Source organism: Geotrypetes seraphini, chromosome 7, assembly GCF_902459505.1.
Source record: "Geotrypetes seraphini chromosome 7, aGeoSer1.1, whole genome shotgun sequence".
Taxonomy (NCBI): domain Eukaryota; kingdom Metazoa; phylum Chordata; class Amphibia; order Gymnophiona; family Dermophiidae; genus Geotrypetes; species Geotrypetes seraphini.
The window spans coordinates 153,233,575-153,247,303 of NC_047090.1; the positions used below are offsets into that span (position 1 = coordinate 153,233,575).

The 13,729-nt window shown below is 39.1% G+C and overlaps 1 protein-coding gene across 2 annotated transcripts in view; it reads right to left on the reverse strand.

Moving 5' to 3' along the window:
- Positions 1-11,345: 11,345 nt before the first annotated feature.
- Positions 11,346-13,729, reverse strand: part of CLBA1 (clathrin binding box of aftiphilin containing 1) — a 36,842-nt gene continuing 34,458 nt past the window's right edge. For both annotated transcript variants that reach the window (XM_033950981.1, XM_033950980.1), the window contains exon 6: positions 11,346-12,152. In XM_033950981.1, the coding sequence (XP_033806872.1) occupies positions 12,003-12,152 (150 nt within the window). In that variant the 3' untranslated portion in view covers positions 11,346-12,002. The remainder of the gene's footprint in view (positions 12,153-13,729) is intronic.

Consider the following 13,729-nt stretch of genomic DNA (forward strand, 5'->3'; position numbering starts at 1 on the left):
TAGAACTGAACATAAACAAAATGAAGATCATGAACACAGAAATTGATGAAGAATTTGAACTTGAAGGCCGTTAGAATAGAAGTAGTAAAGGATTTCAATCTGCTTGTCTTTTGTAAATAAAGAAGCAACTAACAGGGAAGAAATACACCACAGAATAGCACTAGGTCGCTCTTCAATGAAGGCTCTCGACAAAGTATTCAAAGGTAAGGAAATAACACTCCAAAGATCAGACTTGTCCACATTCATTTTCACAGTGGACAATTACAGATGCAAAAGCTGGATACTACAGAAACAAGAGAGAAAAAAGATTGACTCATTTGAGTTTTGGTGCTGGAGAAGGATTCTATGTGGGCTGTGGACCACCAGAAAAACTAACAAATTGATTCTGAAAGAGAGCAAAACAGCTATGGCACTTGAAGACCAAATTAAGTTATGACTGTCTTATTTTGGTCACACCATCAGAAAAGAAAGATTGTTGGAGGACATCATATTTGGGGAAGATTGAAGGAACCAGGCAAAGACGGTAACCTGCAATCAGCTGGATACATTGACAACCATGGGGATGATGTGGGAAGACCTTACCGGACTAGCACAAAACAGATTTCTTTTTAGATCTGTAATTCAAATCACTAGGACTCAAACACGAGTCAATGGCATCTAACAAACTTCAAAGAATGTCCCCAATATGCCCATGCCACCCTTTTAAAAATGTTATTTGATTTATATATGGTTATGTTTATTCTGAATTTGCTATATCATCACTTCTGGCAAACAGGTCATGGTGATTTACAACTGCTAAAAATCCATAAAATATTTTAGGAACGGAGTGCTATTAATACTGCCTTTCTGTAATACAAGCAAAGCAGTTTACATATTGCATTCAGACACTTTCTGTCCCTGGTGGGCTCATAATCTAAAGGGGAGGGGGTTGTTCCTGGGGCAATGGAGGATTGAGTGACTTATCCCAACTCACAAGGAGCTGCAGTGGGAATCAAGCCCAGTTCCCCAAGTTATCAGCTCACTGCATTATGCTACTCTTCTATTAGAGGTAAGCACCGTGCCTTATAGAATAGCACGTAGCCAGATGAATATACGCATTTTAATAGGTGCCAATTTACATCAATAGTTGGTTGTTAGCATCCCATTATTGCTGTTAATTAGCTCAATTAATTTGCATGCATATCTCCAGAGCGCACCCCAATTTTGGCATGCAAATCTAGGTGCAATATATAGAATCTCCATGTTAGTGTGTAAAGGGTCATACATATTATGAGTGCGCAATGCACAGGGCTTACAGAATACTATAAGTTGACAAATATCCCTGCTGCGTTTACACATCTATGGCTAACTATTTGTGTATAAATGTAAGGCATGATGAAATTGCATTATGCTGGTGTTCAATAATGGAATCTGATTTTCACCGCATGGCCTCAGGACACCTAAACGGAGCCCCCCCCCCCCATTACAGAATTTCCCCCGATTGTCTCCCACTGCACTGATACCATTTAACTGGCTCTGGCAAAGGGAAGTAGCAAGCAACCTTTCCAAACTACCCTGATAGAGAACTCTAATTTTGGTTATTCCGAGTGTGCTTGACCTAAATCAGTGTCAATTGCTGCTTTTAAGAATTCAAAATAGCTTTCCTTAGGGTATTAATGCAGACTACATGATTCGGGTTGTGAGACCATTTATTTTTTCATGTACTGCACCACAGACGTGGAATGCCCTCCCTATTTCTTTAAGGGAGGAGAAGGAATTTGGAAAATTTAAAAGTAACTTAAACACTTTTCTTGTTAAAGATGCCTTTGCAAACTAATTTTATTATTTTATTACTCCACTTTACTTTATTATATTTTTTTGATTTGTTACCCTCTTGTATTTTCCTTTAATGCCTCTTCTTTACTTTAATGAATTGTATTTCATCCCTCCTCACCTAATGTTAAGAATATGTTAAATTGAGTGTTATTTAAGTCCTTTTTAAGTATTGCCACCTAACAAATGTAAATTTTAATGTGTACATCGCTTAGAAGTTTGATTAAGCGATTAATCAAGACACCTAATAAACTTGAACTTGACTATCATTTAATCATTGAACTTTAAGACATCATTTAATCTCTAAAATAACTTTTTTCTTGAAGACTTAGAAAAGGTTATTTTCTTTTCTCATCATACCCTAATCCAAATGTTTCTATCCCCCCCACCACATTCTCCTTTTCTTCCCTTTGGGAAATTACAATTTGTAACTTTTACGCCTTATGTTTCTCCCTAGTGTATTTTAGTTTGTCTGTACTGTCAGTCTGTCATAGCCCCTTTATTTGTAAAGTAGTAAAATATATCTTAATGTTCTATGTTAAGGTATTTTTTTTATGTAATTCGCTTAGATCTATAAGCGAAACATCAAATCCAAATAAACTTGAAACTATGCCGCTGAAACGTCTAACAGGGCCCTTTTAGTAAAGTTTAGCACCCTATTTTATATCTATGGCCATGTGGCACTTGCTAAGCTTTATTAGAAGGACCTCAGTTAGGGCAGGATGCACAAAGCTCCATCAACCTGGTAAAAAAAAAATACCAGGGTGGAAGTAATTTGGTTTTGCTGGTCTATGCTCAGCACAAATAGCATGCAAATTAAATGCACATTATTTGTACCGAGTAGCCCGGTAAAATGGGGAGGAACTGTGCCTGGCGTCTGTGCACAAGAGCTAAGAGGTAGGTAAAGCTCCCAATGACCAGAGCTCGTGAGCAGTTTGTTTTAACACTACTACTTATCATTTCTATAGCACTGCTAGACGTACGCAGCGCTGTACATTAAACATGTAAGAGAGAAGCCCTGCTCAGCAGAGCTTACAATCTAATTAAAAAGGACAAATCGGGGTTAGGGAATGTCTCACAGCACCTGATTATGGACATAGGTGTGGAACATAGAAACATGATGGCAGATAAAGGCCAAATGGCCCGAGTCTGCCCATCTGCAGTAACCATGCCTATCCCAGGCCCTTTTGAATTCAGACACAATCTTTGTCTCCACCACCTCTTCCGGGAGACTGTTCCATGCATCTACCACGCTTTATGTAAAAAAGTATTTCCTTAGATTACTCCGGAGCCTATCACCTCTTAACTTCATCCCATGCCCTCTCATTGCAGTTTCCTTTCAAATGAATGAGACTCGACTCATGCGCATTTACATTACGTAGGTATTTAAATGTCTCTATCATATATCCCCTCTCCCGCCTTTCCTCCAAAGCATACAAATTAAGATCTTTAAGTCTGTCCCTATATGCCTTATGATAAAGACCACATACTATTTTAGTAGACTTCCTCTGGACCGACACCATCCTTTTTATATCTTTTTGAAGGTGCAGCCTCCAGAATTGTGCACATTGGTCTCACCAATGTCTTATTCAAGGGCATCAATACCTCCTTTTTCCTACTGGCCATACCTCTCCCTTGCAACCTAGCACAACTAACATCTGTGTTCCGAGTATAAGCATGGGACATACACACACAACAGACTTACTAACAGCTACCAGCATCTCTAGAGCTGCTGGAAACTTTGAGCCCATAAAAGTTGGGTGTTCCCTTCCATGCATTTCAAGGTATGCTCATTTTAATATGTACTAATGAGCTCCTTCTAATGCATCTTTATAGGGTTCTTGGTGGCTGCTACCGTGATTGGTATAAGCCCCCAAGACCCCTTTTGAGCATCAGGGACTGAGCTGCCTTGCAAGTGAGATTGGCTATAACTACTCTTACTTGCAAGGCAAACTTTTGAGCATCAGAACCTTAGTAAGACCAGATGCAGTGAATAGGCCCAGGCCCTCTGCTAATTATGTACTTGATTGTCTCTTTCTTTCACTGACTAGTCTGTAGAGCAGGGGTCTCCAAAGTCCCTCCTTGAGGGCCAAATCCAGTCGGGTTTTCAGGATTTCCCCAATGAATATACATTGAAAGCAGTGCAGGCACATAGATCTTATGCATATTCATTGGGGAAATCCTGAAAACCCGACTGGATTCGGCCCTCAAGGAGGGACTTTGGGGACCCCTGCTCTAGAGATAAAGGCTCTCTTTTATTGCTTGATCCACATTGGCTCATATCTATCTTCCTTTTCCTTATCTGGCACTGCTGGCAGGGCGGGGGGGGGGGGGGGGAATACATATTAACACAGCTAGGTCCTGCTTTGAATTCTAGAGGCTATCTGTTAATGCTATAGACATTTGTATTTCTCATCTTTTCATTTTCTTTACAGCTGCATTTTGATTAAAAATTGTAATTGTGATTAATTGCACAATTAAAATGTTATTTTGTTTATTTTTGTTCCCACTGCAGCTCCTTATGATTCTGGGCATTTGAGGGTTAAGTGACTTGTCCAAAGTCACAAGGAGCTGCAATGAGGAAAAAACAAACAAACATACCTGTATTGTGTGATAATTTTAATTGAAATGTAGCCCTAGAAAATACTTCCCTTATCAAAAAAATGATGAAATAACTTTAATATTCACATCAAGCAGAGACTTCAGAATGTTCATTCACATCAATAACCTCTGAGAATCATAGCATGTGAGATGATGTAATCATAGAATTTTTGCATCCATATCCTTCCAATCAGTTCCAACAGCAATTCAAATCAGTTCAAATTCAAACTGTATCCCCCAAAGAATAAAAATCTCCACAAAATAACCTGTATCAGAAACAAGCTAAAACAAAGAGAAAAGCAAAGGAAGAGAGGAAAAAAAACACCTCTCAAACAAAATATTTCTTACTCCAATCCATCTGTAAAAATACAGTCTCAGTTCAAGTAGTCATAGGCTGATCACATTGCTCTAAGAATTCTTTTAATTTCAATGGATCATCAAAGTTTGAAGTTTTATTTGAAAAAGTGACCCTCATAATTGCTGGGTACATTAAACCGTACCTTGCTCCAATCGATCTAAGCAGTGGTCTCAATTCATGATGAAATAGAGAAATGCTTTTTAAATATTTCTTCTGGTCTTATTCTTGTTTAATCTTCTTTAATTATTTTTTCATTTCTCTGATATTAGCAAAATTTTTTCAAACCATTTTAAAGATTTCAGCTGATAATGTATTATCTGTTTGGATGATCTCCTGATGAAGCTCGGTTTTGAGTGAAACGGAGTTGCTCCATAGAGCTTATGACAACTAAAACCATTCGGGATATGTAGATACCTAGCCACTTCAACTGGAAAATGAAGTACTACCGCCAGTATAAGCTAAGTACATGAAAATGCTAAAAAAAGAGTTTTTGGGTCAGTATCAGTGGCTAGTTGGTAATGATTGTGATTTTGGAAAATACTCACAAAAATTAAAAGTATAAAAGTAGTTAGAGTATTACCAATATAGGAGGATTGTTTAAACTAATGATGCCCCCCAAAAGGCAGATCTGATAAAGACAAGTTCTAAAAATCAGACTGCCGCGAGCACTTGAGGTTTCTTTATCAGCTGAAATCTTTAAAATGGTTTGAAATTTTTTTTCTAATATCAGAGGAGTGAAAAAATAATTAAAAGAAGATTAAATAAGAATACGATCAGAAGAAATATTTAAAAAAGCATTTCTCTCATCATTTTTTTGATAAGGGAAGTTTGTCATTGACATTGAGAGTGTGGGTAATAGCCCTAGAAAATACTGCAAAATGCTTTTACATGTTTGCAATTTTCCAATGTTAAGGGCCCATCATGGTTAAGTAAAAGGGCCCTTAAAGAGGTCACTGACCCCTCAATTTCTGTGCTGTTCTGGAAATACACGAGTTCATAAAAGATAAAACTAAATTCAAACGTATCTGTTGGGGGGGGGGGGGGAGGTTGGTGTTGAGAAACCAATTTCCCCGTCTTTAGAATCAGAAATAAAACACAGAGATGGCCATTGATATAAGCATGTACACCCGTACACACATTTGAGCTGCCTTCAGTTGGCCAAGGCTTTTTGACATCATTTGACATCCCTGGAACCACTCGCACGCGTAATGCCAATCTGTTTACCTACCCTTCCCCAAAGGGATGCACCTACAAAAGATTCTTCAATAGAACTCTCTCATACCAAGCTGGCAGATGGACAAACTGCCTGACCACCCTCATCTCAGCTGCCCCATCTTACTCATCCTTCAGGAAATTTCTCAAATCTTTCCTCTATGACAAATTTCTGGAACCTCCCCCATCACCAAATAATCAAATACTACCATCCTATAACTGATACTAGTTGTCTTCCTGACACTCACCACCCTGCATTGGTTTTGTACACTGCTTTGTTCTTTATAATGCCTCTCGCACCGCCTCTCCACTATATGCATATCTCTGCTGTATATGTACAATCTCCTGCATGGTAAATCTACACTGTTTCTTTGCTGTATAAATACCTTTACTGAAAATGTACAGTTTGCATTGTATCTTCGCTGTAAATGTACAGTCTCTTACACTGTAAACCGCTTTGAACTGTTTGTGGTACTGCGGTATATAAAAATAAAGTTATTATTATTATTTATTTATTTATACAATTTTCTATACCATTTTCCTCATGCATTTTTCCCTGTCTGTCCCGGTGAGCTCTCATTCTATCTAAATATACCAGGGGCAATAGGGGGATTAAATGACTTGCCCAGGGTCACAAAGAGCCTAGCTTTAACCATTGTGCCACACACTCCCCACGATAAAAGGGATGGGATGACTTCCCTATAAGGAAAGACTAAAAGGGAAGATTCTCAAAAACTTTAAGGTGGTTGCTAAACCAGTTCCAGCCGGTTTAGTGTTCATGTATTTTAGCAGTGGATTATCAAAACGGCTTACTGTAGTCTTTTTCAAATTTCCTAGCAGTCTCTGACTCTTCCATGCAAATGTAGTACAATAAGGTCATTAATATTTAAAACGAGTACTCCGGGCAATTCTCTATTATCGCTCGGTGATTCCCTAACCTACATTTGGGAGCAAAATTTTTGGGGCAGGTCTGAGCTGTTCAAGCCTTAGTTTCTGATCAGTGCCTGAGCACTGATTGGCTCAGGCACTGACAGGAAAGTAAGGCTTGACAGCTCAGGCCTGCCAGAAAATTATGCTGCCATTAAGCAATCCCCCCACCCTGGCAGTGGGAGGGATGCCCACTCCCCTTACCTTGTTTGCAAAGGCCAGCCAGAGGCGATACCTACTCCCTCCAGCCAGCATACCTGCCTCTTCAAAATGGGATGCACCAGGGAGGGGCCTAAGGCTCTGATTGGCCCAGGTTGCTTAAGGCCCTTCCTGTGTTAAAGACATTTTTGCTGTTTTAGGCATGTGTTGGCTTAGTTGAATGACAGTATAAATATCCATGGTGAATGTAGTTGGTTCCAATGTATAACAGAGAGGGGGGAGAAATTCACATATCCTTAGCAAGACCCCGATCTCCAGATTTAACAGCCTTAAACAATGTATATGGGAGACACTAGAATTACAGGAATGTCACCAACTTTGACTTCAAAGAGTGAAATGACATTCACATGCTAAAGGCAATTCTGCATATTCAGACTGTCCCTGTGTCAGCTCTGTTAAATGCTGTAACATTTGACACGCTGGAAAGGAGAAGAAAAATAGAGAGGCAGGTATTATCTCCTTAACTGAAGAAATATAATTACAAAAGCATGTCAAAGATTTAAAAAAAAATTGTAATTAGTTAAAACAGAAAAAAAATCTGATTTTTATTAGGACCAGATAAAAATGATAAACAAAAATGTTGTTTATCATAAATTATTTTATATCTATTACATTCACTCAGCATTTAGAGAACAGTGCATTTTACAAATTATACATCTCAATATTCAGGGCAAGAAAAGTCAACCAGAGTACTATAGCAATCGACAAATAAAACCAGAATATTAAGGCCATGTGTAATGAAGGTGTAAGGAAGGTGTCCCAGGTATCTAAAATTATTGCTGCAAATTGACACAGTTGATCACCACGAGATAACAATTTTGAAAAGATTACCATTTTAAAAAATTTGTTTTAAAGTAGGATATTAAGAGTTTTAGGGCCCTTTTATACAAAGCTGTGGTAGCATTTCTCCTGTGCCAAATGCACTGAAGCCCATTCAATTCTTATGGGCTTCGGTGCATTTGCCACGGAAGAATTGCTACTGTGGCTTTAAAAGGGGCCTTTAATGTGGTAATGAGCTAATGGGAAACCAATCTTCAATATTATTGCAGTTCAACATAAAGGGCTCCTTTTATCAAGGCGCGCTACGGGGGTTAGCGCTTCGGACATTTCATCAAGCGCTAACCCCCACAGCAGCCTAAAATCCTAACGCCTCGTCAATGGAGGCATTAGGTACTAGCGAGGCAGGTGGTTTAACGCGCGGTATTCCGCACGTTAAACAGCTACCGCGCCTTTGTAAAAGGACCCCAAAGAGTGGTGTTACAGCCCATACTCAATACTTCTGGAACCACTTATAAGCCCCACTTAAAACAAACAAACCAAAAAACCAACTTAAAAGCAGAGGTTGACATAAATCATAGCTTTCTATCTGCTAAGACAGTGGTCTCCAACTCAAACCCTTTGCAGGGCCACATTTTGGATTTGTAGGTACTTGGAGGGCCTCAGAAAAAAATAATTAATGTCTTATTAAAGAAATGATAATTTTGCATGAGGTAAAACTCTTTATAGTTTATAAATCTTTCCTTTTGGCTAAATCTTAATAATATTGTCATTTATAGCTAAAGATACCGTTGTACAGGTACTGGAGTCGAATCGGGAATCTCAAGCGCTCACTATCAAAAGCCCCAAACTTATATTTGAGTCAGATGACTTACACAGTGAGCTATCATCGATCCGGTTATTTACTCCATAACTGTACCTATATTTTATTCAAATATTATTATTTTTTCATTCTTTCTTTCTTTTTAATTTTTTTGTTATTTTCTAATAAATTATTTATTCTCCATTCCCTTTAAAATATACGGAATTACTTAGCTTTGTTCAGTTTCCGTTTTGTTATTTCTGTCAGTGTTTAGTTTATTTTCTTCTTATATTTGACGGAAGATCTCCGTTTCGCTCCCACTGTTTACAAAGGAGCTTCCTCAGAGTGAACACTGATACCAGCACAACACTTGCTTCAAGCCATACGCTGGAAATGGACTGACAGCTGCTTTACACAGCGACTCAGCCTGTCCATAAGTTAACTGACAGGCTGAGTCGCTGTGTAAAGCAGCTGTCAGTCCATTTCCAGCGTATGGCTTGAAGCAAGTGTTGTGCTGGTATCAGTGTTCACTCTGAGGAAGCTCCTTTGTAAACAGTGGGAGCGAAACGGAGATCTTCCGTCAAATATAAGAAGAAAATAAACTAAACACTGACAGAAATAACAAAACGGAAACTGAACAAAGCTAAGTAATTCCGTATATTTTAAAGGGAATGGAGAATAAATAATTTATTAGAAAATAACAAAAAAATTAAAAAGAAAGAAAGAATGAAAAAATAATAATATTTGAATAAAATATAGGTACAGTTATGGAGTAAATAACCGGATCGATGATAGCTCACTGTGTAAGTCATCTGACTCAAATATAAGTTTGGGGCTTTTGATAGTGAGCGCTTGAGATTCCCGATTCGACTCCAGTACCTGTACAACGGTATTTATAAGCTTGTATGATTGCCTATTTCGAGGATATTAGTGAGTTCCACAATTTTGAAAGAGTGAATTTATAGCTAAAGAGACATATGATCAAGAAACTGTTTTATTTTACTTTAGTGATTATGATAAAACATACCGAGGGCCTCAAAATAGTACCTGGCGGGCCGCATATGGCCCCCGGGTCGCGAGTTTGAGACCACTTTGCTAAGTGGTTGTTGTGGTATTCCCCAGGGTTCCTCACTATCTCCTATCCTCTTTTAATATCTACATGACTAAGTTAAAATTTTATAAACTAAACCCCATCGAATCACTATTTACTTATGCGGATGATATTTTTATTTTGCTTGAAGTCGACCCTAATTTGTTTAATCTTACAGCCAACATAAATTCTTGCTTATCCAAATTACAGTCGTGGTCATCTCTGGTTCAAATGAAATTAAACACAATAAAACAAAATCACAAACCTACCTAGTTCAATTACCCTTCATTCCAGTGATGTATTGCCAACTGAGGGCTCCTTTTATGAAGGTGCGCTAGGGCGGAATAGCACCCGCTAAACTGCTGCGCCCGCTAGCCGCTACCGCCTCCTTTTGAGCAGGCGGAAGATTTCCAGCTAGTGCGTGCTATAGCGCGCGCTAAAACCACTAGCGCACCTTCGTAAAAGGAGCCCTGAGTCTTCAGCTAGAGCAGGAGTCTCAAAGTCCGTCCTTGAGGGCCGCAATCCAGTCGGGTTTTCAGGATTTCCCCAATGAATATGCATTGAAAGCAGTGCGTGCACATAGATCTCATGCATATTCATTGGGGAAATCCTGAAAACCCGACTGGATTGCGGCCCTCAAGGAGGGACTTTGAGACCCCTGAGCTAGCGTGTTGGGAATCTTTTTAGACTCCTCCCTCTCTTTCCATTGTCAGGTAAACCATCTGATTAAGAAATGTTTCTTCAATTTGCGTACACTGAAAAAAGTGTCCTTCATCTGTTTTATCAACATTTTGCAATTTTGGTCCAATCCATCATTTTGGCACAACTGGACTATTGTAACTCAATTTACATGGGTTTGAACAAAAGAGATGGAAAAAAAAAAAAGACTCCAGTTAATTCAAAATACCGCTGCAAGATTGATCTTTGGTAAAACAAAGTATGATCATGTGCCACCTCTGTTAAGGAGTTTACATTGGCTTCCTTTTCGATTAAGAGTTCAGTTTAAATGTGCCTGCATAGTTTTTAAAAATCTTACATGGTGTCTTTCATTCGTTGGTCCCTCTAGCTTTAAATTATTTGAGATCTTCAAGTTCCAGAACTATCCGTGTACCGTATTTAAACTTTCTTTCCCCACTGTAAAAGGTGCCAGATCCATCAGTAAAATTGTTCATTCCTTCCCCTATTTACTAACAGCAATTTGGAATGACCTTCCTTCTCAAATAAGATCCTGTCTATCCCTTCAAGGTTTCAGTGTTTTCTACAGATAATAGAAAGAATTGACCTCTTGGAAACTTAACTACAACTATTTTTAACCGAGTTGAGCCTTGTTTCTCAGGGATAACTCAGTATACAAATCCACTACCAATAACTCAAAATTCCAGATATAATCACTGAGCTCTGGAACAACCTTACCTCTCCTCTTTGGAACTTGAGCTCTCTCCAAGTTTTCCGCAAACATCTGAAAACCTTGCTTTTCTCAAAAATGTAAGTCTCCCTCCAACTTAGGAATCAAGGAAACTCTTATATCTTGGCATCCTAAGTCCTCTAAATTTTCTTCACACTTCTACCTCTAACCCTCTGTTGTAGTTCCTTCCTATTTCTCCTACTGTAAACCGCGTTGAGCTCTACGAACGTGGAGATGATGCGGTATACAAACCTAAGGATTAGATTAATGAATAGCATAAATATCTATGGAGAGACCTCAGCCCACCACTCCACCGCTGTAAATTATTTTAATTCGGGAAGAATCACGTGGTGTAACTCATCATCGGTCTCAGCACTTTGTTTAGTTTATTGATACTAGCTCTAAAGTGTAAACTCATGTTTTAAACGCAAAACAGGTTAGTACAGTTATTCATCGCCTTAGCTTGCAAGTTTAGCGTGGGGGGGAGGGGAGGGTAAGATGTAGAGAGATCATATTGATGACTGGGGAAGAAGGCTCAATTCTGTACCAACAGCTGGAGCATCTGGGGGACAGGGCCTTAGTCTTCCCCCTAGTCCTCCCAAACACCACCTGTGATTTCATTATAAATATAATGCAAAATTATCTACAATTGTATAAATCTATAATATTTTCCTGTACATTACAGTTTTGATTTTCAGGGAAGTGTAAATCTCCTTCGTGAGTAAACAATTTTAAAACATCAAACTTCATTTGTAAAAACAATGGTAAATCTACTTTTTTTCTTTTTTAAAGAAATATTTTACGTTTTCATTTCTAGATTATGTGCAGCAAAAATGTTCTTTTTTCCAGGGAACATTATGGATGGTGTGTTCCTGTCCGATGGCATTTTCTTTATGAACAGCTGATATGTAAAAAACCGACCACGCTTCATATCTGGGGACACAGAAAGCTGAAAGAAGGGAATACGTTTTAGAGTTTTGACCAAAAGAAAGCTGAAAGATAAAGACTTACCTCCTCTTTTACTAAGGTGCGCTGACCGATCAGCACGCGCTAAATGCTAATGCTTCCATAGACTAACACGCATGCGCTAGCTTTTAGTGTGCGCTAAATCGGTTAGCGCACCTTAGTAAAAGAGGGCCTTAGGAACCAAGAAGGTGCAGGGAGGACACTGAAATACATTGCGTCCTCCATTGAGAGGAGATATTCAATCTTCTTGAAACTTATGAATTCAAAATGAAAATTGAACTCATGGAGAGTAATTTTATACAACAGTGTGCTTAGATGTGGGGTAGAGAATGACACGGTGACAAAATTCATCACCGTCCCCGTCCCCGCGGATAACCGCGGGAAATAATCCCATGTTATTTTCTAGTGTCTATTTCAATCTCAATCCTTCTACACTAGCATTCTTCAAAGCAAAGCTTGTGGGCCAGTGGTTGTGGCCATTCATACTCTGATTCTTCCCTCTCTCCTTAAAGAATGACATGAAGATGGTTATCCGCGGGGACGGGAACGGTGATGAATTTTGTCACCATGTCATTCACTAATGTGGGGGGTCACAGAGGTGCCGATTTCAAAAAGACAATTTGGATGTTTTTCACTGTTTGTCCAAATAACAAGGGGACGTGTTACGAGTGTGTTCTGGACAGGGCGTGCCCAAAATGAGGACATTTTTCCAATGATAATGGAAGGCATGTCCAAGTCTAAAAAGAAGTATGTTTTTATCTTGACCTGTTTTAATTATGTCCAAGTTACAAAAAGATACTTAGTGCTCAGCTGACCACTGGATGGATTAAGGATTGACTCCTCCTTAATCCTCTAGTAGTTGCTGTCCTCCTTCCATCCACCCCCCCCCCCCCACTAAAAAGTGAAACAAAGGGAATACAGGTACTAGCACCAGGAAAACCCTAGTGGGTAGTGTAGTGGACTGAACAAGAGGATCCAGGTCTACATCCCATTCTATCTAGTACATTTGTGGTGGAAACTGAGATCCTTCCAAAACCACCAAATTACCTACTGTACCTAAATATAGGAGACACCTGCAGGGTGGAAGGCTTATTGTAATGATATGGATTTAGGAAAAGTAGGTTTTATTCTGGTCCTGGAGGGCTCACAATACCAAAGGCATTAGGGTGTAAGCTCTTCCGAGCAGGGACCACCTACTGAATGTTAAGCAAACAAAGCTGCGTATGCCTTTCAGCGCAATAGAAATGATAAACAGTAGTAGTAGTAAGGTGGGAATTGTACCTGGGTGTCATTGTTTAAAGTCATAGAAACATGATGGCCAAATGGCCCATCCAGTCTGCCCATTCGCAGTAACCATTATCTCTTCCTCTCTCTAAGAGATCCCACGTGCCTATCCCATGCTTTCTTGAAATCAGACACAGTCTCTGTCTCCACCACCTCTACCAGGAGACTTCCATGCATTTACCACCCTTTCTGTAAAAAAGTATTTCCTTAGATTACTCATTCTTGAAGGAGGAGTTTTTGAGTGGAGGGTAGGTCAACGAGGTATGTTATTTGCAA